This window comes from Stegostoma tigrinum, chromosome 6, assembly GCF_030684315.1.
Source record: "Stegostoma tigrinum isolate sSteTig4 chromosome 6, sSteTig4.hap1, whole genome shotgun sequence".
Taxonomy (NCBI): domain Eukaryota; kingdom Metazoa; phylum Chordata; class Chondrichthyes; order Orectolobiformes; family Stegostomatidae; genus Stegostoma; species Stegostoma tigrinum.
Window position 1 is genome coordinate 1,198,225 of NC_081359.1, and position 27,843 is coordinate 1,226,067.

The following is a 27,843-nucleotide window of genomic DNA, read 5'->3' on the forward strand; positions in this document are numbered from 1 at the left end:
CCTTTTCCATGATTATTGTAAAAGTAACAGAGTTATGATCACTACCACCTAAATGCTCTCCTACCAACAGATCCAACACTTGGCCCAGTTCATTACCAAGCACCAAATCCAAAGTGGCCTCTCCTCGTGTTGGTCTATCTACAGACTGTGTCAGGAATCCTTCCTGAGCGCACTGGACAAAATCCGTTCCATCTAAACTATTCCATCTAAAATGTATCTAATCAATATTTAGAAATTTGAAGTCACCCATGACTATAACCCGGTGACTTCTGCACCTTTCCACTATCTGCCTCGCAATCTGCTCCTCCACTTCTCTGCAACTATTAGGAGGTCTAATTAAAAAAAAACCCCAACAAAGTGACTGCTCCTTTCTTGTTCTGGATCTCAACCCAAACTGACTGTGTCGACGTATCATTCTCAAACTGCCTTTCAGTAGCTACTAAACTAGCCCTGCCACTCCCCCGCCTTTTTCTTTTAAAGCATCTAAATCCCAGAACTTACAACAACCATTCCTGTCCCTGAGTTACTCATGGTCAGTTGTTAGTGTTACACAGTTAGCACTGACAGCGATGGCAATATGCTCTCATTGTCTTTGTCGAGCTTCTCTGGAAGGCCACCCTCCTGTCAAGGGAAGGTCATTTTCTCCCTGCCTAACTCTTGCTATTTTGTTTCATTCTCACATGGCATTTGGGCATTGCTGTCTGTCCAGCATTCAAGAAGCACCTCACTGAATACATGAACAGGAAGGGATACGGATCCTGTAAGTGATGGCAGTTTTATCATGGAAGGTCAAAATATGTCGTTAGATGCTTGGAGGGCCGAAGGGCCTGTTCCTGTGTCATACTATTCTTTATTCTTTACTATTCTCTGCATCTTTCTCCAGCACCACAGAAAGGAAACCTCTAACATGTTCCTTGCAATGATACACCATACTCACTATTACTGAACATCAGACACACTTTCCCAGTCACTTAAAGTACCTGTTTCAGCTCGAGTGTATGTCACCCTTAAGACAGACAGGCAGTTTTACATGATTCTGGCCTTGAGGCTAACAGCAATTCATTCAGCACTGTGCACCATTTCTTTTATTCAGGTTAGCGGCCACATGAAGTTTGTGAACTATCTGCATTGAAAGGAATGACTGGTCCTCACTGATCTCTCAAGACATATAACACCATCTTGTCCAATCCTCATGCAGGCCTAGAATTGAACACAACAGACCGGAAGGGGCTGGCATCGCGGAAATGTCACTGGGCAAATTATTCAAACACCCAGGTTATTGATGTGGGGCACATGGATTCCAGTCCCACTGTAAAAACTGGTGGGGCTTACATTCTAATAAATCTGGAATTAAAAGCTAGTTCAAGCGTGACTAGGTAACTACTACTGATGGCCAAAATAATTCACTCCTGCCCTTTTGGAAGGGAACTCACTGTCCTTATCTGGTCTGGTCTGAAGCTGACTCCAGAAGTGGCCTAATATTCCCAATCAGTAGACCCAAACTGTTTTGGCATCTAAATGAAAGAATGAAACTGGACAGAGCATTGGCAGTGACCGAGGCACCTGCAACAGTGATGTCAAACATTGCCTGCCAAACCTGCAAATTTCTTCTCACTAACATCGGGGGCCTGTCTCAAACTTGGGAGACCGCCTCACAGACTAGTCAAGCAGTAGCCTGACACTATCATACTCACAGAATCTTACTACGTAATATTCCAGGCACCATTGTCGTTATTCTCAGATGTGTCCATTCCCACCAGGAGGATAGATACTCCCGAAGTGGCTGATGGAGTTGTCCTAGAATCTTTAATATTGACTCCAGGCTTTAACTGGGTGGCACAGTAGCTCAGTGTTTAACATTACTGCCCCACAGTGTCAGCGACCTGGGTTCCATTCCAACTTTGGGTGACTGGCTGTGTGGAATTTGTACATTCTCCCTGTATCTATGTGGATTTCCTCCAGGTGCTCCAGTTTCCTCCCACAGTCCAAAGATATGTGGGGTACATAAGTTAGCCATGGAAAAATAATTGCTACAGTGATAGGGTAGCAGCTGGGTTTGGGTGGGCTGCTTTTCAAAGAGTCAATGTGGACTCGATGGGCTGAATGGCCTGCTTCCACACTGTAGAGATTTTATGATTCATTAAGCCTCATGGCCTCAGGTCAAATGTTGAAAAAGAAACTTCCTGCCAATTGCCACATATTCCCCTCACCTCAGGCGATGGATTGGTGCTCCTCCATGTTGAACGCCAATGGAAAGGACAGAAATGGCACAAAATGAACTCTGGGTTAAGAATTTCCATGTCCATCACCAAGACTGATTCAGTAGCATTGGTACTGATCAAGTCCTAAAGGACGTAACTGCTAGACTGGGTTCACTTTAGGTGGTGAGGAACCAACATTCGGGAGAAGTGCACTTCATGTTCACCATCTCACCTATATATTCAATGGCATTGTTACCACTGAAATCACTCTATCCATATCCCTGGAGATGCCATCAACCAGAAAATGAAGTGAACTGAAATAAATACAGTGACGACAACGACAAACTACACTTGCCTGGATGGGTGCAGCTCCAACAACACTCAAGAGGCTTGACACCATCCAGGACAAAGAAGCCTGCCTGATTAGCACACTACCTCCAATCATCCACTGCTCCACTACCAACACTCCAACACTCTGTACCACCTAGAATGACTAGGGCTGCATTCCAATACAGCTACTTAAAGCAGACTGAAAGCTGCTTATGGCAAACGTAGAGCAGGTTTGGGCAATTTCCTGATTCTTTTGGGTGGAGCTTGTGCTATTTACATTCTGCCCATTTGAATCTGTCTATAGGTGACCCGATAGTGGAGGCAACTCCACAGAAAACACTTTGAAATATTTTTTCACAAGATCAGAAGTTGCAAGAGAGTCATGTGGCTCCTGCCCATGTGGCTTTTCTGCCAAGCCTTCCCACACTGACCTGGTGAGCCATCTGTATAATGGCCTACAGCTCAGCTAGCCAACTGTGCCTCAGAATTTCCCTTCCCCTGTCCTGCTGTAAGGGATACTGGCCAGGATCCATGCTATGGCCTTATGTCAACTTCAAACTATTTTAAAGCTAGTTCAACATTCTCAATGAGATAATTGATGCAACTTCAACATTAGTTTCTTCATGGCCATTTCCCTGCTTGAACATTTTCAATCCTAACATCTGTAGTATATACATATAATATATATAGTTTTGGTTCTCGAGCTTAACCATGTGTAGGATTTACTCATTAACTCTTTCTCTGGTTGGATAAGCTGTTAAAGCCAGGAGTAATCTGAGTGCCACGCACAGAAAGGCTGTCACCTGATACCCTGATACCATCCGCTGGTAAGTAAAGGCAGGAACTACACTGTAGGGATTCTATGAACTGAGTGTAACATCAAGGAGCCCTGGTAAAACTGGAATCACTGGATATCGGGGGGAAAACTTTCTGCTGATTGGAGTCATACCTGACACGTAGGAGGATGGTCATGGTTATTGGAGAGACATCTCTGCAGTGTTTCCTCAGGGTAGTGTTCTAGGCCCAACCATCCTCAGCTGCTTCATCAATGGCCTTCCCTCCATCATAAGGTCAGATGTGGCCATGTTTGCCAATGATTTCACACGGTTCAGCATCATTCATGTCTCTCAAATACTGAAATAGTCTGAGTTCAAATGCAACAATATATGGACAATATCCAAATTTGAGCCAACAAGTAGCAAGAACCATTCACACAAAACAAATGGTAAATAATGACCATCTTGAATAAGACACATTTTTGAGCCACCTCCCCTTGACATTCAATGGTGTTACCATCACTGAATCCCCCACGGTCAACATCCTGGGGGTTATCATTGACCAGAGTTCAACTGGGCTTTCCATATGAACACAATGGTTACAAGTGCAGGCACGTAACACATCTCCTGATTCCCCGAAACCTGCCTATCATCTATAAAATCACAAGTCAGGAGTGTGATGGAATAGTCCTCACTTGCCTGGCTGAGTGCAGCCTCAACAGTCAGGAAGCTTGACACCATCCAGGACAAAGCAGCCCCCCCACTTGATTGGGACCACATGCACAAGCATTCACTCCTCCACCACTGACATTCAGTAGTAACAGTGGGTACTATCTGCAAGATGCACTGCAGAAATTCACCAAAGATCCTCAGACAGCACCTTCCAAACCCACAACCACTTCCATCTAGAAGGACAAAGGCAGCAGATACATGGGAGCATCACCACCTTCAAATTGCCCTCCAAACCACTCACCATCCTGACTTGGAAATATTTTGCTGCTCCTTTAGCATCGCTGAGTCAAAATCCTAGAATTCCCTCCCTAAGGGCATTGTGGGTTAACCCAGAAGAGGTGAACTACAGCAGTTCATAAAGGCAGCTCACCCCCACCTTCTCAAGATGAACCATGGATGGACAATAAATGCTGGGCCTAGCCAGCAACATCTACATCCCATAAGTGAATAAAAATGAAGATTTTGGAAAGAGTGAAGAGGAGAGATACAAGTTGTGATGTGTTTCAGGATCACAGACATCAAAAAGCTGTGCCAAATAATTTAAGACCCTGAAACTTGATTTCAGCCATTTTTCACATGCCATTCCCACTTGGCGAAAACTCTGCACCTGCAGACATAAGCCTTTTTTTTGAAGCTTTTGCGTGCTCTCAGCTTTGTCACCAGGCCAGCATTTGTTGTTCAACTACTTTTCTGATCTAGAGAAGTTGGAAAGAAGGTCATTGATGAAGCAACTGAAGATGGTTCAGGTGAAGATATCCTGACATACACCTTCCTGACTTTGAGCTGTTTCAAAGCTCCTTTCCTGTTGCTGAGCTAAATTTCTGGAATGCCCTTTTGAACAGTATGATAGGTAAAGCTGTACAACAAGGACAACAACAATTCAAGAAGGCAGCTCATCACCTCCTCATGAACAATTAGGTGCTAGGCAATAAATACTGGCCAAGCCACCAATGCCCACATCCCAGGACAAAGCATTTTAAAAATTATAGCTGTCTTTCTTTGTACAGTGTATATTTGTGAGTGAATATTTTTCCGTCTGATTACCATTGACTTCAGTTTCAGTAGAACCCTTTGATGCCAGCTTGCTTGTTGGGGATTATGAAAATTTAATTCCAGGCCATCATTCCCAGAGTGCCTCTTGTGCCAAAGCAAATACCTTCCAACTGACTAAGCAAAGTCCAGGCTGCCTGACCATTAGCAGTGCCCTCGAGTTAAAGTGGTGAGCTGGTGTTGGGAGTGTGGTGGGGAATGGGAACTTAGCAGCAGGTCAGTAAAGTTTACCTCCTGACCCCACGTCACTTTACAAAAAAATTGCATTTAAATAAAAAAAAACACAATTTGCTGATTTAATATAAATATCACAAGCAAGCGAATGAATTTATGTTGTTTAATGGAACTGACAGTCACAATGATGTGGCTCACTTCCCCTTCCCAAGACCATTCTTGTTTGAAGCACAACATGGTAACTGCAGAAATCTTGCCTCTAATTGGGCACAGTTTCTTCAGAAACCTTCCTTCCAGACATCTTTAAAATTACAGCTATCCTTCCCTTTAAAACCACCCTAGAAGTAATCCTGAAACATTACATGACCTGTCCTATGTGAATGAGTTTACAATGACAACAGTCCCTATACCCCAAACTTGACTCTCTGTGCATTAAACATGAACTTTTTTTTAGCTAGAATCAGCACAGTACGAGTTGTGTGATCATGGTTTGTGAAGATATTAACTTTGTTTAGGGCTTGCGTCCAGCTGAAGTTGTCAGCCCAGCGCTGGAGGGTCACCAGATATTAATTTGGATCAGTTGAGCACCATCACCACAGTTAAGGTCAGGTCTTTAAGTTCTATTTAGAACCTGGCTCCTGAGCCATAAACCTTGTTATAATTCAATCACATAAACTCCAGTATTCAATATTTGTGTACTTTGTGTGATTTCAGTTTGAATGTGACAATGGAATATCTTCTTACTTAGCACATCACACTAACATCAGGTGCTTGAGAAAACTAGCCCAGTATAATATAAAAGCTCCACTCATACTAATCAAAGTAATCAAAACCATCTCAGACATTTAATGTTTTCAGCTCAAATCTGATTAGTAAATGAGGAATGATAAATAATTTTACAGCTGCTGTTCAGCAAATTGGCTAATTAGACACAATTATGCAGAGTTAGCAGTTACTTTGGTGTGCAGGAGCCTGGTTTGTGAGACTCTACTCATTGCAAAAACAAAACTCATCTCTCTGAAAATGTTGTTTCCTCAATAACAGTGCAACTTTGGAGAGGGAAGAGCCTTACCAATAGTGAAATGGAAAATCCAAAAGTTCCGCAAGGCCTTCTTTAACACCCATGTGATTTTGCTCAAATCCCTTGACAGATGCAGCCAAAAGGGCTGGACTTTTTTTTTCTGAAGAAGGGTCCAAACCCGAAACGTCAGCTTTCCTGCTTCTCTGATGCTGCTTGGCCTGCTGTGTTCATCAAACCCTACACCTTGTTACCTCGGCTTCCAGTATCAGCTGTTCATCCTATCTCCGAACTTACCCCCTTTCCAGTTAACATGTGGTGATGAGCATCAATTCAGCAGCTGCCCAGGGTGACTTTTCTTTTATTTTATGTCCAGAAGCGTTCTTATACACAATTGAATCCTTCACCAAATCACTGTGACTTATTGTTTTCTTTTGAGTTATTAACTGTCACCAACGATTGACCCACGCAGCCAATTAGATATTTACACGCCAGGCCCATTACAGGCAGTGCAAGCCATCAAAGGTGAGGGAGGGGTGGGGGGCCTAAGTCAAATGAAATCGGAGGGAGAGGTAAAGCACTGTATCACCTGTGGTGCTCACCTCTCTTTAACACCATGTGTTCCCTTTCCACGCTAAGGAACACCACCAACATTGCTGAAGCTTAGACTCACCTGGACCACGAGTTTGACATGATGTGTGCCCAGGCTCGAATGGAACTGCACAAAAGGGGCAGGCAGTCAATAGAAGTGACCCCCTCCGTGGCCCGCTGCCCAAACCAATTAATGCCCAGCCTAAGCAAGCCCAGGAGCAAACCCATAAGGAGATTCTCTAATCTGTCCACACTCTCCTCATGCCCAAACATCAGCAGTGTGCAGCTGAAGTGCAATCAACAACACCCCAGAAGGATTTTTCAAATAACTGATAAAGACGTGCACAACCAACATATCCATGCTTTATAGATTCTGCAGCACCAGAAAGTAAACAGTTGGGTTGGGAGTCTGTGAATTGCTACAATCTGCAGTTGTATGGAACAGCTGTGTGCAACACCCTCCACCCCAGGCCCCTGATGCAAAGTGGGAGGACTCACACGTAAGCAGCCCCCAGCGCCCATTGGGGAAATGAGTTTTCTTACACTACTTTCCATTTCTCAGCCTTATTAATTATGCAAACAGGATGTTGGTCACATTGCTCACTGAGCTGCCTCAGTAACTGCTCACTACTGCTAGGACCTCGTTTTAATTCCAGCTGCACACCAGCTCAGACGCTGCAAGCCAGGAACGACTTCTCACCCTCCCTCAGGACTCACAGCACATGGCCCCTGCCAATTCTAATCAAGCTCCCTACTTCGTAGACAAAGATGTTGGAGCTGTTGTTGACAGAGTGAAAGAGAGAAGGTCAGTCTTTCACCTGGAGATCGCACACCACAGTCAGACTGCACAAAGATAGCAGCCTAGCTGAATGAAAATGGGTGCCTAACTGTGCAGAAAACATCAATGATCTTTGTGCACTCTGCAAGACCAAGTGATACCATTTTGATATCCTCTACCTGACATTCAAAGTGCCATAACATATACTTTAAATCAGCCACTGCACACACATCTGATGAACCACAATTCGTACTCTCACGTTTGTTCAAGGGTTCCCATCAGTCTCATTCACTACAACTAGGATTCCTACCCTCTGTGCTTTCTATTCCTCACTAGGTACACCTCACCATCCTGCCTGCTTGTGTATGACCATCTACATGCATCATACTCAATCCCTCCCTCTGATCTCCTTGTAGGTCCCTGACCGTGTGGAGGGCCCCAGGGCAGGCCTGGGGACACGGGTTATTATTTCTGCCTCTGTGGTATGTATAAGGAGGCAGTGGTGGACTTGACTGGGGTAGACCACGTGTACTCATGCACTGACAGTGAGACACCACTGGGCAACAAACTTAGCAAGTTCCATTGTGTTGTGATGCTGTCCCATTGCCACCAGCACAAATTCATTCTTAAACTGTACACCCATTTATCTATTCTCTCCATTCAATTCAATCTCTTTGCTTCATACAGGAAACATCTGCAAGGAAGAGGCCAGTGCCACAGGCCCGCAGCTCCACTTCCACATTGAAGAGGAAGCCAGTAAACCCTCAGAGGATGCAGAAGTAAGGTTTTCACCTGCTCCCTCCACCAACTCAAAGACTCCGTTCAATGTGTAACATATCTCCTTTAGACTCGAGCATAGTGCAGTGAGCACATCACTGCCATGTCTACAAGAATAAAATACAGTAGCACCCTGGTGCACAGAGCCAGAGCCTCAGGTATGAAGCACGTGTCCGTTCAATAAGGAGCAGCACAGGGAATGCAGGCCGGTGTGCTAGACATTTGCAGTAAGCTGGCATGAGGGATGGATGAGCCCTGTAAATTTTTTTTATGACTGAGGGCTCCAGCACATGAGCACCTCCATGGAAATAGTGGCAACTCCCTCAGAGACACAATCCAGCAGAATGCTCAGTGCCGCCACATTTTCAGTTGAAGCTGCACTGTGTCAGTGAGTGCTCAGCATCAACAGTAAGGTGCAAGGTACCTGAACCTCACTTTTCAGTGCTCCTCTCTCTCAGAGAGAAGAGGTGGTGCTAGCAGGGACAGGGAGTGACAGACACGCACCCAAGAAGATTTGTTTCAAAACAGTGTAGACATGCCTGGATCCTGCACATATCCCCCAGGCACAGGATTCCCAAGCCTGAAGCAGTATTAGCTGAAAGCTGTGAGCCTACACTGAGAGGCAATTCTCAGTGATCCTAGAAACTGCAAACTGCACCGGGAGTGACCTTACGGGTATTCCACACCAGCTGTTAATGTCAGGCTTGTATCAAGACAGGGGGTGCAGAAAACATACAGAGGGCACACAGGCGATGCAGGTAAAATATTATTGAAAATACAGTCACTTTACCTTTGCTCATGCATTTTCTATAAACATTTAATATAAGGTGTACGTCAATGTTTCACAATCATAGGCTAAAACTATATCTGATATTATGCAATTTATTGTAAAACTACTAATTTGATTATGCATTTAATTTCTATTGGAATGTTTGTATCTAAAATTACATTTGATATTATTGGAATAAACATGCAGAATCAATATAGTTATTGATTATGTAAAGAACTGTTTGGGTTATAGTATCACTATGCTATTGTTTGCTTTTGTGGATCATCCTCCCAACTTTTCTCCAAGTTTTCTGATTAATTCAGCAAGATCTTCTGTGTTTTGTGATTTCTCCTCAAGGAGTTCATATCGGAGACTAGAAATATCTTGTTTGATTTCCTTGAGTTCACCTTGAAAATAACAAGAAGCAAACAAGTGAACAAACTATGTTGATAAAGAAGAACTTTTGCAACATAAATGATTTTGAATGGAAATTTTAGAACTAAAATAATGAAAAGGCAAGATGATTACAATATTGAATAAAGAAAAAACCTAAGTTCAGATCTAAAATTCCCAAAATCATGCCAGTTCTAAGGACAATATATTGATATGAGTTATTCAATAAACTAACTGTACTCTGGTAACATAAAATAATAGCTATCATAATAATACACAGGCTGCTTAACCACCCTTTTCGTCTAATCTTTTTTTTCCAACTTGTCCTTTGTACTCATATAAATATGAGATAATCGGGCATCTATTAAAATCCATCTCCCAAGGGTTAGTGATGTGAATTTTGGGATTTACACTTTCTGTAAATATTTAAATTTAAAGAAGCTTCCTTATCTCAAAATACTTGATGTAAGTTTTTTTTTAATTTCTATGGTTTTAGCACTTAAATTTACTTTGTTTGAAGTTTCGGACAACTGTTGTGCTCATTAAAGTGAAGTAAATTACAGCTGGGGAAATTGGATATTTTTCTTTACCAAATGTTCGCATGATGTATTCACAGGTCAGTTACAACACTGGAAACAAATTACTGCAGATGCTGGAATCTGAACTAAAAACAACAAATACTGGAGATCACAGCGGATCAGGCAACGTCCAGTGGGTAGACAGCAAGGTAAAGTTTCAAGTCTAGATGACACTTCATCAGAGCTGAATTAAAGTGTGGAGGGGGGAGCATTTACCTATAGGTAGGGGTGTTTGCAATGCTGGGGGAGAAAGGATGTTGATGGTTCAGATTAAGTGATCAGAATGTGAGAATGGCAGAACTATGGTGTGTCTACCCGCTAGAATGGAAAGAGCAGACCATTGCACTGAGGCTAGGGGAAGGAAGAGATGGCGACAGAAAATGTAACAAGCAAAGTTAAAAGAAAGGGAAGGAATGAGTTCACATTTTGAAGATGTTGCACTCAATATTGAGCCCAGAAGTTTGTAAAGGTTATGGTTAGATGCACCATTGTTCTTCCATTCTTACATTCCCATCACTTAATCTGAACTATCACATCCTTCCCCCCGGGAGTCCAAACAACCCCCCTCCACTATTGTATAAATGCTGCTCCTCCGCACTTCATGTCAGCTCTGATGGGAAGTTATCTAGCTGTGAAACGTTAGCTTGTTTTCTCTCCATGAATGCAACCTGACCTGCTGTGATTTCCAGCACTTTTCTTTGTTTTCACTTCAGGTACAATAGTGTTTGGTACAGACAAAATTTCCCTTTACTCTTCCCTTTCAATGTTCCCATGTCTCAACCTCCAAAGAACACTTTTGCCTGCACCATTTTGACACTTTTCTATTTCTCACGCGAGCCGATGTATTAAAGAAATGTGAATGGACCTTGTGAAATTGATACGAATTACCCATGTAAATCTTTGTCCTGCTCCCCCTTCATTCCATCGTTTTGAATAAATTCAACTTGTCTCACTTCACCAGGCAAAGGATAATATGTTTCATCAATATCCCATGACACAACCATAATGAGAGGTTTATAAGCAAAAGGTGGGGCATATTACTCAGAACAACAAATCATAACACTGCTTTCTTTGGCTAATCCATCACAGGATGTCATTATGCAACCAAATGCTCTGGGCCATGTCACAAAAAAAAACAGAAGTTGCTGGAAAAGCCCAGCAGGTCTGGCAGCATCTGTGAGGAAAAATCAGAGTTAATATTTCGGGTCCAGTGACCCTTCCTCAGAACTGTCTGGGTCATGTGTCCATTTGGAATTTTTCACTAGGTCATTGTTGAGCACAAATATTGAAGAATCATTATTGCAGCTGGTTGGGTGGGAAACTGTCATGTTTTGAACTGACTTTTTTTTTCTAAAAGTTGCCGTTTGCACTGAGAGGACAGTGCCACTAGGATAACCAGAAATGTTTCATGTATATGTGTTATGAATAGATCAACCTTACTTCATGGCTTACCTTCATTGACGTCATCATTTTCCCTATCCATTTGGGCTTTCAGTACATATCTCTTAATGAGACGTTTCATTATTTTCTGTAGATAACAATTACGGAGCATGTTACTGAACTATGAACAATGAATATGAAAAACCAATACCATACAAAATATCGAAGAACGGTGGATGTTGGAAATCAGACACAAAAACAGAAATTTCTGGAGAAACTCAGCAGGCCTGGCAGCATCTGTGAGAGAAAGGATCACTGTATTGGAACTGTGGTAACTAACTCTGCTTTCTCTCCACAGCACAGCATCAAAACCTGGCAGCTAGCTCATGGCTGTAGCTAACTGACCAGCATTGGAATCCAAATATTGCATCAATTAGTTATGATATACATCAATGTTTTCCTTCAGGAAACGTAGAGTCATTGAGTAATACAGCATAGAAACTGGCCCTTCGGCTCACCATCTCTCTGCTAACCCACAAATACCAAACTACACTGATCCCATTTCCCTGCAGTCAGTCAATAGTCTACTGTTCTTTGGCATTTTAAATGCTCATACAATTTAAGGGCTTCTTAAAAGTTATGAGAAAGCCGGCTTCCAACAACCTCTCAGGCAGCACATTCTTATGAATGGTACTTATTTCAAAAGCAAAGCAAAAAGGCGATGTAATTCCAGCTGCAGCTCCAGGAAGAGTGAAAATCATCACATCAACAACACAATCCAATGACATTGTTAATTTAAGCAAAGGGAACAAAAATCAGAGAGTGACTTTCACTGAGGTGCACAGGTAGAATTAGTAAATCTTTTGACTAAGCAAAACTTTCTCAGTTTAAAGGGATCATTTGCATTGCTTTGCCACCTGACTGATTATACCCACCCTCCAAACTGGTAAAATTGGGTTCTGCTAGTCATGGGACAGTTCATTTGGCACCAGACTATTCCCAAGGTGCTGTTCTGACTCTGTGGAATATCCTTCCTGGAGCAAGTACAGTTGCCACAGTAACTGTTGTTCATGCCCTTGTTGGGGCCAATGGAGTCTGAGACTGATGTTTATTCTGTGCTTTAGGAACATCATAACTTACTCATCAGCTGTGTGCTGCAAAAGAGCAGCTGTCTAGCTGTACCTATAGGTCCGTGTTTCTGATTATTTAATTAGTGTTCATACTCATCACAGACAGTCAGTGATATCTACACAGTTGGTACCAAGTTGTCATGTAGGCTGACCTTAATTGAGAGCATTGAATGTTTAAACTGTGACTGGCTCTCTAATTCTTAATAAAAATAAACTACAAATTTTGTAAATCAGGGGCATAAACAGAAGTTGCTGGAAAAGCTCTGGAAGTCAGCAGTTGGAGGCTAGATAGACTTTAGGGTTAGGGTAAAAGTTTGGTACAACATCATGGGCCGAAGGGCCTGTACTGTGCTGGACTGTTCTATGTTCTATATCTGGTAACATCTATGGAGAGGCATCAGAGTTAATATTTCAGGGCCCATAACCCTTCATCAGATTGATGGTAGCTAGGAAGATGTCAATCTATATGCAGAAGATAGAGTTGGGGGAGGGAGTAAGGAGTAAATGATTGGTGGAGATAGAGCTCAAGGACTCAGAAGGACAGTTGGACAGACAAATAAGTTGATGATGATCTGGCGAGGAGGGTGAATAGCGGGTAATGGGGGCTGTTAGTGACTAACAATAGGTAGTGTGTAATGGCAGGCTATATGAAAACAGGGTAGATGGGTGGGTTTGGGTGGGATTATCTCTGGTGGATTGGTGTGGACGTTTTGGGCTGAATGGCCTGTTTCCACACTGTATGAATTCTATGATTCTATATTGAGGCCTTCAGAATTTCTCCAGTCTGGCTTTTCTGCACCACATTGAGATCTGGGCTGCTATACACCCTTAGCACTCTTTTCCAAGCACTGACAGCAGAATTGAAACTCTTATTTGTTCAGGCTTCTTATTCCATCCTGTAGCTACTTCAGCTTTTCCACAGGCTGGAAGAAATTCCAATTTTGTAGCACATTAGCTTATCCAGGGACTGGAAAATTCACTGCCATTCTGAGTCACCCAATTGTTCAATGTTGCAGGCTACTGGCTTAATTCTTCCCTGTGGTTTCCCACCACGGCTGGCTTGCCTACAGCTCCAAAAATCCCCATAAATTCAATTTCACAATTCAGACAATCAGGTTTCAAGTAATATTTTAATGGCTGCTACTTTTGAAGGGAAATCAAGTTCCAATCAAGGTCACATGGTTATTGAAAGGCATGGTGCATAAGAGTATATCTCTCCAAGCACGGTATTTGCAGGCATAGGGCACCACTTTCAATGACCTGGGAAAGGATGTTCCCAGAGGCCCTTCATCATTTATAGATAACAAAGTGTAGAGCTGGATGAACACAGCAGGCCAGGCAGCATCAGAGGAGCAGGGATGTTGACATTTCAGGTCTAGACCCTTCCTCAGAAGTGGATTTCTGAAGAAGGATCCTGACCCGAAACATCAGCTTTCCTGCTCCTTGGATGCTGCCTGGCCTGCTGTGTTCATCCAGTTCTATACCTTGTTATCTCAGACTTCAGCATCAGCAGTTCCTACTACCCCTCATCATTTACACTTTGTATTTGCTAAGATCAATTCTGAGGGGCATAAGTTTCCAAAACACAGTGGGCACTGCTGTTGCTTCAAGCCTAAAATAGCAGCTAAATTTCCTGCCAGCTTTATGATGCCAGGCAGAGCTACATATGGATCTGCAATGTATGATCAATTAATCTGACCTTCCAAATGTGGGCACTATGTGGTCTGGACAGGTTCAGATCCAGTGCTAGGCAATCAAGGAAACCCAGCCATCATCTTTGCTGTTAAAAAAGCTGTGTGTGCATTAGGCCAAAAATAAACATTTTAAGACAGAACTTATGTTGTAGAAACCAGTTTAAGAGAACCATCATTCCTGTATTGGGAGCTATGATCGGTTTTGCAGAGCTGCTTTCAGAAGGACATCTGCAAAATAAAGGCAGTGTAAAATTAACTGGTCCACTCAATTACTTGTTCTTTCTTTGAAGCAAATTCACACCAATAACCAATGGACACTCTAAAACCCAATGAAATAAGCCATTTCATGGCATTTTCTCAAGTTTTTCTTGTGTAACTGTAATAATAGGTGATAACTTATTTGCCATGATTCAGCTTCAAAATTAACAAAAGGGCAGACTATTGCTCGTTCAAAAATGCAATTTACCCCTCAGTAAACAGTAGGTTTAAAAAGGCTTTGAGGCTTACTCCATTATAATTTCACAGCAGTTTGAAAATGGTTTCACAATTATTAAATTGAAAAGGATTCACGGTGTCTCTCATTTATTTTTCAATTCACACTTCAGAGCAAAGCCACTTCCACCTCATTGTACAAATATGCCACAGATCATATTAACCCAGCATGCTCATTTTGCAAAGAAAGTTAGTCAGATTTCTCATGACAAAATGTCTTCAAATGGAATCAATTGTATCATATCCAGAACCTGTGGTGTTCTGAAGCTCATTACATTGAATTTGTGGAACAGTTTTAACAACAGTACTGGCTACACAGAAAAATCGTGCTTGGTTTTGATAGTTGTGACTTACCCAGTGCTTACAGAAAGTTTTTTGTGAGATGAGTACATGTCACACTACACTACCAGCCCAGCAAGCAGTTAGTATGCTTCCAGTTACAGGTAACTCAGAGCTACTCTAGTGGCAGTGCTGTTTAATAAAATCTGTGCTCCAGAGGAGCATGGGAAAGACAACTCTTGGGGTATACCCTCCACACCACCTGCACCCCACCCCAAGAAGAAAGAAATGCTCATCCTTTATATTAGAAGATTAAGATTATGTTTATCTCAAATATTCATGCACTAAATATTGTCGATTTTATCATTGCAGCGTCTACTCAAAGATGGCTCTCAAATCTTCCCATGCAGGGAGATGACAACAGGAAGGAAGGTTCGCGACCATCCTAAAGATTTGGTTTAAACAAAAAAACCATTCTGTTGGTTTCCGAACAACTGCCTACAGTACTGGAAATAGTGCACCCAAAGGTTTGGGGGAAGAGAGGGGAGAAATGTTAAAGGAGGGGTAAAGGGATAGATCACATGGTTGGTAGAATGTAGTGAGAGGTTGGCGACGAGTGAGATTGAAGAGAAATAATGTATTCAAGAGGTGGCTAGATATAGCATTTGGGGCAAATAGGATCAAGGTTATCGGGGGAAAGCAGGATTAGACTACTGAGTGGGACGATCAGCCATAATCGTGATGAATGGCGGAGCAGACCTGAAGGGACAAATGGCCTCCTCTTGGTCCTACTTTCTACATTACTATGTAGAGTGTGGATGGGGGTTTTAGAGTTTATGAAGGTTTATTGGAGGGAAGATTAGAGGTCTGAAATCATGGAAGTAGTCATCTGAACAGTTTGGAAGGGGATAGCATAGTCTATTGGGCCGAGAGAAACTTTTCTGCTCCTCCTGCTTCACAAACAGCACTGTGTACGCACAACAGCTTTCCCAAGACTCCTCATAAACACTCAAAGATGAAGGATGTGCAAAGCAATGGGACAATAGCAGAAGCATAGAACTAATCAAAAAACTCTTGGAAAACAAAAGCCAGAACAGGCACAATGGGCCAGGTGATATCACTCTTTGATTCTATGATTACAATAAGCATAACTCTTGAAAATAAAGTAATTGTCTGTAAAACACTTTGAGGTACCATGTGAGTGCAAATCTTTTCTATCATTTTCTTTAGATTGCCTGAGGTAATTCCTCTTGCAGTAGATTTCCATTGGGTTGCAAATAAATCACCTTGAAAAATAAAGGCTTTTATAAAAACATGCTATGAATCAAAAGTAAGGAAAATGCTGTATTACTATTTAATATGCAAATAGCTTTAATGATTATAGAACTTTGATTCTGTCAATTAAAGATGACACCATCTGCATCAGTTATTTGGAGAATCACCACAGAATTGTAAATGACTTTTTTTCCTGTAAATAGCACCATTTAGACAAGATGTAAATAATTCCCATCCTCAGGATTTCCTGCACCTGGAACTTCTGGATTTAAATATATCGTTGGTAGTTGTAAGAACTGCAGTACTCTCAAGTGCATCATCTCCTCCTCGAACTGACCTACCTGGTATCTTGTTGGTGGATTCCTGATGCTTTGTAAACTCTGATCTTCTGCACTTCGAATACTTGAATGTTTGGTGTACCTGAGCTGGAGGTAAAAAGTAAAAACTGCTTGAAAATGGCAGAGTATATTTTCATAATTTCAGTTTGCTAGACAGCTCTATCAGGCCCTGGAATATCCATTATGTGGTAACTCAAAACATGAACATGCCATCCTAACCATTCCTAAAATAAACTGTGATAGTCCCAATGTGGAGAAATTGTCACTTATTCTATCTCCAAAACTTAGATTAATGCATGCTATTTCAAGAACTAAACCACAGTCTATTGAGTCTGGACCAGACATAAGCCTGTGTTCATACACTGATCATAGAACTCATTTCTCTCAGGTGTTCTTTCTGTTATATCTTCATTTTTTTTCTCTAGGCATGTGGATAGTACTGATAAGGCAATGTTTATTATCTGCCTATTATTACCTTCAAATGTTGATTTAAATCATTCATTTTCACAGGTAACAGTCATTGTGATAATGCTTCACCTCCAATTATGTTAGATCGAGATACTGATCCTGTGATTTCAAAAGAATACTGCTAGGTCTGAGCTATGAAGCTTTATGAATGGGAAAGGGATTAGCTAATGATGGTGTTCTAATGACTCCTCTAGTCTTTCTCAGCGGACATGGTCAGGAATCACATGACACCAGGTTATAGTCCAACATGTTTATTTGAATACACAAGCTTTGGGAGCTCAGCTCCTTCCTCAGGTGTAGTGTGAGAGAAAGGGTATAAGAGACAGAATTTATAAACAGAGAGGTATCAAACCTAAAATTGGCCAACTCTTGTTGAATCTTTAATTAGTTAGGAAGGAGACTACTGATTAAATTGCAAAATAGCCAGAATATCCCATAAAACCTGGAAAATTGCAGATTTCATCCCAACATATTTCGCCTCTATTTCATAAGATCTCCTGCATTCCAATCTATCACCAGAGGGAGAGAGAAATCCAGGCCTTTGGCCTTTGCAAGGTCTCTGTGGTGGTCACAGATAGATATACCTGAGACAGAAAGGCCAGTGAGAATAATGTCAAGCAGTTTGTTTTCTCACGCTGGCTCCTTCTCCACCTGGCACCATCTTTCTACAGTGAAAGCAATCAGATCTCCTCAGCACACAATAAAATTTACAATGACACATTCCGGTTGAGAAATCTGTTAATGACCTCTCCAGTACTGCCGAACTTCACCGGTCAATGTGGAGATACCTATAACTCCACACTAGAACTGGGCTTATTTTGTGAATTCGGCCCAGAAATGGAGAACAGAACAGTCATTTGCAGGACAACAGACTATCGTGGTCAGATCACTGTTTGCTGGGTACCAGACAAACTTACTAATGGGCCAAAAGCTGCCAGATTCAGACTGAAAAGTGACAAATCAATCTCAAGTTACCCTGGAAAGGTTATGCATCTCTAAACAACGTAAAGACAGATTAAGCAAATCCTTTACTGCTAATACTATTCAAAGGTTGTGTGAGTGGTAACAGTTATTGCCACGAGTGCAGAAAGATATTCTGCTTAGACACAATTGAACAACAGCATGTATAAATTGAATTGAAACCTGATGTCTGGTACACGGTGACTGACTGAATGAATTAAACAGCATGTTCCTTTGGTTGTTTGTAATAAGCAGATTACAAATTGTACTCAACCAGCCCTGCTCACAAAACCCAAAATAAAACATTTCCATTAGATCGAATTCTGTGATTGGCTCAACAATCCCAACTGCACTAATATCTTCACCAACAACCAACAGAACCAAATCAGTTGAGGTCGTAACAATAACAGAAATTTCTGGAGAAACTCAGCAAGCCTGGCAACATCTGTAGAGCAAGAAAACAGAGTTGATATTTCAGGTCCAGTGACCCTTCTTCAGAACATATCAAGTTCAATTAATTCTGCTTTCATCCCACAGATGCTGCCAGACTTGTCAAATTTCTCTTTTTGTTTCAGATTTCCAGCATGTACAGTTCTTTGTGTTATTTTTGAGCTTGTAACAATATTGATGCACACTTGCTGGAACTAACGTATATTTTTACACAAGGACCCAATCTCTGCAACCAAAAGGAACAAATGCAAGCCTTGTACTGTTTTTGAATTACCAAGGAGCATGGGAACCTTTTGTTCCCATGGCTTTCTCCAGGAAATTGCCTTGGCCAATCAGAGTTGCCTTTCTAATAAATCAGCACCCTTTATTCCTGTAGTATAAAATACTGAGAGCAATTCAAATTTTTCATTTGTCTTGATGAATGCAAAATGAAAAGATTCACGCAGATGTCTCTCTTTTTAACTTGTTCAATTTCTGAACTATAATGAGGCTGCTCACATTCACTCATTTAACCTTAAAATATTAGTTTTGGCAGTTTCTGTTTTGTGCTATGTTTGATATTTGGAACAGTTGCATATTTATATGTGTTTATTGTTTGAGGCATGTACACTGTTTGACAGATCTTTCGCTTCACTTGGATTATGTGCATCATTTCCAAAAATGCTACACCATAAAATAATCATTGGGTACATTCCTTGTTAAACCTTTACCTTTTCCATTGCTACATTTTCTTGATATTGTCCTTTCCTGCATCTCAAAAGGCCAGTGAGCACTTTTTTCAATCTCAGTAGGAGATAGAATAAGGACTTTGGGCTTGGCACCAAGTTAAATGGCACTGCCAATGTTCGCCCTTCTTCAAAATAGGAAATCCACAGTTTGGCTCTTGCAAACTTCCATTCCACATCGGCATCGTTCTACAGAACCAGGAATAGAGGACGTTAATGATAGAATAAAGCACTGGCTCCTAACTGTGTAACCAATGGGTGTGTCTTTCTTCAGCCTATAAACACAGAGATGTGACATCAAAAAGTTTGCACTGAGCCATTGACATTATTGCATAGTTACTAGCTTACACAAATGGACTTTATTTTTGCTAGTAGGTCATTTCCCATGTTCAAGGCAATAAAAATTACAATCTACTGTAACAACCACATTTACCATGTCTGAATTTCAATAGAAGATATATAAAAATAATATGTGACATTGTTCTTCATTATTTAGAGCTGGATGAACACAGCAGGCCAAGCAGCATCTCAGGAGCACAAAAGCTGACGTTTCAGGCCTAGAACCTGGTCTGGGCCCGAAACGTCAGCTTTTGTGCTCCTGAGATGCTGCTGGGCCTGCTGTGTTCATCCAGCCCCACATTTTATTATCTTGGATTCTCCAGCATCTGTAGTTCCAATTATCACTTGTTCTTCATAATGGTCTTTTCACAGTATTAGTTAATCTGCTAGAGTTGCTCATGCCATATCCTCGGACCCCCAACCTTAGAGTACCTAAAATACTTTCCTTCTGACCTTTGGGTTCAGCTTTGATCCTGCACTGGAATAAAAAACGAATCTAAATCACCAGTGTCCTTTTCAAGCACTTAGCCCCTAGCCTTGAGTATTAGGATATTTCAAGTGCTCATCCTTGTACTTGTTAAGAAATGCATTGTGAGATTTTTTCTCTCAACTACTGGTCCAGGCAATGCATTCCAGGTCCTCACTACCCTCTGGGTGAAAAATCTTTTCCTCAAATCGCCTTGAAGCCTCCTGCCTTTCACTTTTAAAACCTTGTCCCCCTTGTAATTGTCCCTTCAACCAAGGGGAACAGTTTCTTTCTATTCACCCTGTCCATGCTCCTCATAATCTTACACATCTCGATCAGGTCTCAGCCACCCACTCCCAACCTTCTCTACTTCAAAGAAAACAACCCAAGCTAATCCAGCCTCTCTTCATTGCTGAAATGCTCCATTCTAGGCAACATCCTGCTGAATCTCCTCCACACCCCCTTCAGTACAATGACATCCTTCCTATAGTGTGGTGAACAGAACTGCATACATTACTCCAGCTGTGGCCTGACCGAAGTTTTGTACAGCTCCAACATAACCTCCCTGCTCTTGTAAACTATGCCATGACTGATAAAGGCACGTGAACTGTATGCCTTCCTAATCACCCATATTAACCTGCCCTGGCACCTCCAGGGACCTGCGAACAAGCTTCCCAGGATGTCTCTGTCCTCCTGAGCTTCCCAGTATCCTGTCATTCATTGAGTACTCCCCTTTTCTAGTTATAGCTGACATAAATGATAGCAGAACGGGGACCCTAAGAAAGGGAGAGATTAGGATGGAGAATTAAAATGGCTAGCACACAGAAGGAGTCCATTCAGCCAATTGTGTCAGTGCAAGAGGCTGAAATTTATTTGTCCCCATCTTGTTTAGTTTCTAAGATAGATTTTGTTTGTTGAATCTTAACAAATATTGAATGAAGAGTCAATTTTAAAGAGTTATAAGGAGTTCCTACATACTCTTCTGCAATTGTCTGCTGCTGGTCTCATTATATCTGCACCATGGCACTGGCATCATGCTTGCACTATCGTGATCTCCTCAGACAAAAAGCATTTACTACTGTTGGCATCTTCTTGGATTTCCAACAACAGCAATTTATTTAAAGTCCAGTTGTGTTCCTGGTCAATTGCTGTCAAAGAGCCCCTCACAGGACACATGATGACAAGGAGAGTTAAAAGAACAGCTTTTAATGGCACACAAGTGGCAGGAGTGACACTTCTTTGGGAATAGAAACTCATATTTGTACATGTTTTGCTACTCTTATCGTCATCTGCCTGATGGACAGTCATTGTAACATCAGATACAATAATCAGGGCTTCTCATCCTTAGCTTGAGACCAGGTTAGAAATCTGTCCAATACAAGTCTCTTCACTAACAACCTTCACAGTGTAACATCTTGATATTGTTCAATGCTTGAGCATTTCAAGTTGGAATGCCTTCAAACTGTAGGAAATGTTAACCCTTGAGACACAGGAAAATCAAAGGGAAAACAAACATTTTAAAAACGGTTGCATTTGCTTCTAGGAACAAACAAGGGCTGCTGGCCTTTCGATCAATGACAATTTCATATTCAATGGTCACCTCAGCCAACTCACATCTACTCGAATCAGAGGATAATTAAATTCTGTTCAGCTTGTACATTGCACTGCTATATCATGATGAAGCTGATGTTCTTTCTGCTTCATATCTTCATCTTCTTCCGCTGAAGACATCTGTTCTCTCCAGTTCTTCAATATCGATCACATCCCCTCTTTACCTGCCTCAGTTATCCTGAGCACAACTTGCAAAGATTATACAGGAAACTGTCCAGGGAAAACTACAAGCAACCAAACGTATCCAAATACTAAAACCTCACCTTCAGGAGAACTAGTGCCTGCTCCAGAAAGGTTTGGTGGAAAAATGTATCATACTGATACTTAGCCTCAGTCAGGAGGTTTGCATAACTGAGTCATTAGCCACAGTCACAAAGTGTAGCCATTATCACCCAGAAATATTCTTGTAACACATCTGGTCTCCCGATGACTGCTGTAGACTTCATCTACCATCATTGGCACTGATATCACTCTCTGCATCAACAGAACACGCAGTCCTCTCCACCACAGAAAGGAGCAAATGGATAATGTAGATATCAAGCTATGACAAGGGGTCACCTTTCATGGGAGGTTTAATGGCGCAGATGGAGTCTGACTCTCGATGGAGTGATTTCAAAGAGTTCGTTTCTGGATTATGAAACAAAACCTTCAAGATTTGGATCATTATGTCAGGAAAGGAACATGGAAATTGTCAACAAGCTTCATAGAATCCATACAGTATGGAAACACGCCCTTCAGCCAAATCGATCCTCAGAGCATCCCACCCAGACCCACCCCCCTTTAACCCACCTAACCTACACAATCCCTGAACACTGCAGGCAATTTAGCACGGCCAATCCACCTCGCCTGTAAATCTTTGGACTGCAGAAGGAAACCCACAGGGAGAATGTGCAAACTCCACACAGACAGTCGCCCAAGTGTAGAACCGAACCCAGGTTCCTGGTGCTGTGATGCATCAGTGCTAACCACTCAACCACCATGCCACCCAAGCTGTTGGAAAAATGGTATCAAGAGGAAGGTTCCTGGAAAACTGGGATCACTTCAGTATCCCAAGAAGGTTGTACTGTAAGAACTACGTCTTTCTATTTTTGTGTTACTAAAACTGTAGACTACAGGAAGAAAGATTTGCTTTTAAAAACAGGGATTTTACAGGATGGCTGCATAATTTCACAGAAGGGAATTTGATACCTATTGTGAGTTTTGCCTTTATGACTATGGGTCCCTGTAACATGCAGACAATCGGGAGCTGAGTTTACAAGCAAAGCCAAATGGCTCTTAGATAACTGAGCCGATAGGAACCAGAGACAAACTACAGAGACTCAAGGAGAGAGAGGGATGCTTAGAGAGATAGAGACACAGCAGCAGAGAGAGAAAGACAGACAGACTGACTGAGACAAACAGACACAAACAGAGAGAGAGAGTGAGGGGGGAGTGGTGAGAGAGAGAGACAAGAACAGAGAGAATATTAGAAAGACAAAGGGTGTGCTTTGTTCTCTCCAGCAGGAGCTGCTGGTTTTCAGAGACATTTTCCAAGTGAATCAGTCACTCTGCACTTCTCACAAGCCAGCAGAAGCTTTTAGAGAAACAAACTAAGGTCTGGGTGAGCTGAAGTAGGGTCATCTCAACATCGGCATCAGGAAGCAAAGGCCACTGAACTGAATCAGTTTTTTCGGCCTCCACGAATAGTCCACTGTCGGTGGACATGTAAAGGGAGAAGTTGTAAAGGGATTAGAGTTTTAGATAATATGTGCAGTTACCCAAGAGCAAACTGATTATTTTTTGGAATCTGTTCACAAGTTGGAACACAATACAGGACAACGGAAAGCAGCTGTTTGTAAGTACAGAAAATTAACATGTTGGGTCTTTAAAATTACAACCATTCACAAGTTGGACATTTGTAAATTGGGGAACCCCTGTCGAGTTATATGTCATTAGTTTACATTTGTTTACTTGCAGTTATAGTCAAATTACTTATAATGATTTTTACTGCTTGTTTAGTACAGAATCCTGAATTGTCCTTTCTATCGATCTTGTCAGGTATATTGGGATAAGCCCCCTTTACAATGGGGTGGGTTGTCACTGTGCAATCAACTGTCTCCATCTAAACCAGGAAGGTACCTGCTTAGAAAGGATAAACTGCCAGGTGCTCCAGTTTCCTCCCACAGTCCAAGGATTAGCTGATTAGCTGGATTAGTCATGCTAAAGTACCCACAGAGTCCAGGAATGTGAAGGTTAGGTGTGTTAGCAGTGGGAAATGCACAATTACAGGGATAGGGTAGGGGGGTGGTTCTGGCTGGGATGTTCTTCAGAGGGTCGGTATAGACTTGGTGGGCCAAATGGCCCTTTTCCACACTGTTGGGATTCTGTGGAAATAGAACAGTTTGGAAAGATTTAAATTAGTTCAGGAAGTGGTCAGGGTTGAGAAGGGGATGTGGGAATCCACACAGGAAGCCATAAAATGATAGAAAAAGACCAAATGGATATGTAGACAGTTACCAAGAACAAGGTTATGTGTACAGAGTATAAGAAATAAAGCAAGGGAGTTAGAGGCACAAATTCAGCTTCAAGAATTTGTTGCCAATAAAGGAGCCCAATCTGTTTGGAACGTACCTGAAAACTAAATATTCTTTGCCATAAGATCTTTAATAAGGGCAAATTTTGAAAGGAGGAGAAAAGCCAATATTATCAATAAACAGAATCTAGGTTCACTCATCAAGCAGTGGAAATGAACAGTGAGTGTTAAAGTAGGACAAGTGATATAAGGCTTTGACTGAAGTTTTATATCTGCCTAGCAGCAGTATTGTAGTGAGGAGATATGTGAGAAATATAAGTAGCAAAAACTATTGGCCATAATAGGACAGCTTAATTTTCACATAGACTGGGTCAAGGAAAATAGCTCGTGGATAAAGACAATGAGTGTCCGGAATATTTTAGAACTCCTTTCTAAGGCAAGCTATTTTAGGAGCAATAAGGCCATAAAATTAGTTAAATCAGATGTCAAAAAATTTCTCTGCAAACAGAAATCATAATAAATTTGGATTTAACATTTGACTTGAGAAAGAAATGACTGCCACAAACTAAAATTTAAAACTTTAGTGAGGGAAATTTTGTAAGTGTGAGAATACATTAACTGTATAAAAATAAGTAGGCAGACCAGCAGCGATATTGCAAAGCATTATGACTGCATGCACGACAGAAGGACTTTTATCATCACTCTTATAATAGCAAAGGAGGCCATTCAGACCATTAAAATTGTCCCAATCTTAAGCCATTAAATTTGTTTTTGATTGGTGGTCAACACAAACATGTTAAATTCCCATATTACACCTTAAAGTCCACATTAATTCATAATTTCAGAACTAGCATTTTTCATTCCTCACAACATTGTGTAATAATGACCTGTTTTAATCACAAGTATTAAAGCTAGAGCTATGAAAAAGAAATTAGAATTTCACCTCAATCTCCTGAAAAGAGTTATTAATCATCGCAATCAGCATATTTAAGAGGACAATGACCATTGTCACATGGTATACGCCATACAAAACATAGCCAATGTTCTCAATAAATTTGTGACTATAATTGATGACCACAGACTTGACTTCTGATAATCCAAATATCGCCCAAAACAAAGTTTTAAAGCTTTCTTCAACACTGAAAAACAGAAAGAAATATAAAAACGTGAAACCATTTCACATTTCAATACCTTTCTGAAAACTTAAATTTAATAAAATCCACAACAGTGCGGGTACAATGTAACTTACAAAAGCAAAATTTTGGGCTTAGTAAAAATCTGAAGTAAGAACAGAAAATGCTTAATATAGATAACCCAGGCAGAATCTGCAGGGAGAGAGAAACAGAGTCAACGTTTAATTTTGACAACAATTTGCCAAATAGTGAAGAGTTTCAACAAGTTTTAAGAATCAAAATCCCTACAGTGTGGAAGGAGGCCATTGAGCCCAATGAGTCTGCACTGACTCTGTGAATAGCACCCAACCCAGGCCCATCCCCCTACCCTATCCCTGTAACTCTGTTTTTCCCAGGGCTAATCCACCTAGCCGGTACATCCCTGGACACGATGGGCAATTTACTATAGCCAACCCACCTAACGTGCACACCTTTGGACTGTGGAAGGAAACTGGGCCTCTCAGAGGAAACCCATGCAGACAATGTACAAACTCCACACAGACTGTCACCCAAGGGTGGAAATGAACCTGGGTCTCTGGTGCTTTAGCAATTTAGCATGGCCAATCCACCTAAACTGCACATCTTTGGATTATGGGAGGAAACTGGAGTACCCAGAGGAAACACGCACAGATATGGGGAGAACATGCAAACTCCATACAGCCAGTCACGAAGGCTGGAATTGAATTCAGGTCCCTGGTGCTGTGAGGCAGCAGTGCTAGCCACTGCCCTAGGATAACATGGAAGGCGAAAGAGATTAAGTAATAAAATTGATAATGGTGCAACGCAAAAGGACATGGCAATGGGGAAAGTGAAGAAACAAAAGGTGAGTTGGCAGAAGACATAAATACACTGGAAGAATTAAAGTGTGAACATAATGAGAGTGACTTGATTTGAATTTTTTGAGTTTGCAAGTCTGTACAGTGCCTAACCTAAAAATGAGCTGCTGTTCCTGAAATCTATGTTAAATTTCATGGGAGGTCAAGGTTAGTGTGGTTCATTATGAGAAGGGGCGGGATTGACTTGAAGAGAGAGGTTACAGAGGTTATAGATTCAGAGATCAACCTCTGATTAAAGATCAGCCTCCTTTTAACTAATGGGACATTGTCTATGACCCACCTGCTAAACAAGATGAGCATTGTCACCGAACCTTTGAAACCTATTGCCAAATTTTATTGGAATGTTGTAATAAGCTGATGACAGACAGGTCAGAGGGGAAGGGAGATGAAGAATTAAAATAGCAAGCAACTGAAAACTTGGAATCATTGCTTTGATCTCTCCAGAGGAGAGAAACCCTGTGTTATAATCAGCAAAAGCACACACTGTTAAAGTGAAAACACAAGTAAATCACTGCTTCACTTTGAAATGTTTGTCTGGAGAGTACAAAAGGATAATATAAAAGAGCAGACATCCATCTGCAGACCTTACATCTGCCATACTTACAGAGGAAAGTGTCAAGGGAAGGGAAAGGGCTGCCTGAGGCAATTGAAAAGTGGGTCAGGGTGTTGCCAAGGGAATGGCCCCATCAGAATGCTGAAAGGAGGGGATGATATATTTGATGATACCATTAAGTTGGAAGTGGCTAAAGCTACAAAAGAAGTTGATGGGGTCAAGATGAAGTATAGATGGAACCCTGTCTTCATTGTGGGAAAAAAAAGGAGCGAAGTATTAGAAATGGAATGAACGTGAAAGTGCATGGTTTGAGTGCGGATTTAGTTTGAGTTCAAGAAATGTAATTCAAGAAATGGTGAACATCTTGCAATTATCTTAAAACAAGGGTGGATCTGAAACTAATAAGTTGAAATTCAGTTGCCATCCATGTGGCATTTGTCAGAGTTGTGTCTGTTGTTGAGAATGGGCATGTTGCAATGAACAGGGTTATTCCAGTATATCTGATCCAAATGAAGAGAAAGCAATGAGGGTGGGAAGGCAAAAAAGGCAAAGGTTAATCCTGTGAGGGGGGAAAGAAGACTGTTCCAAAGTGGGCATTCTGGGAAAAGGAGTATCTCTGAATTAAACAATAATGTCAAACTCAAATATTACAAATGCTGAAAATCAGAAATAAGAACTGAAAATGGACAAAACAATCATTGAGCCAGAATGAATACATTATTTAGGTGAAAACCATCAGTACTTGCTCCTGAGATGCTGCTGGGCCTGCTGTGTTAATCCAGCCTCACACTTTATTATCTTGGATTCTCCAGCATCTGCAGTTCCCATTATCACAGTGACTTACCATTAGTGGGCCCTTCATGTTTAATATCTAAATAGGGAAATGTGCAAATGGGACACTTCTGTCTAAAGCTTTTCACACTCCATCATACTTTGCTTCCTTCTAAACTGAAGATGTTTGACTCTCCTTCTTTTCAATGGTTTTATCATGTTCTA

At 41.4% G+C, this 27,843-nt stretch overlaps 1 protein-coding gene across 1 annotated transcript in view; it reads right to left on the reverse strand.

The window, feature by feature from the left end:
- Window positions 1-9,342: 9,342 nt before the first annotated feature.
- LOC125453423 (short transient receptor potential channel 6-like) overlaps window positions 9,343-27,843 on the reverse strand; it is a 128,317-nt gene continuing 109,816 nt past the window's right edge. The window contains exons 8-12 of the mRNA XM_048533002.1: window positions 25,230-25,425; window positions 19,344-19,547; window positions 16,759-16,842; window positions 11,620-11,695; window positions 9,343-9,603 (exon numbers count right to left, since the gene is read on the reverse strand). Of these exons, the coding sequence (XP_048388959.1) occupies window positions 9,479-9,603; window positions 11,620-11,695; window positions 16,759-16,842; window positions 19,344-19,547; window positions 25,230-25,425 (685 nt within the window). The 3' untranslated portion in view covers window positions 9,343-9,478. The remainder of the gene's footprint in view (window positions 9,604-11,619; window positions 11,696-16,758; window positions 16,843-19,343; window positions 19,548-25,229; window positions 25,426-27,843) is intronic.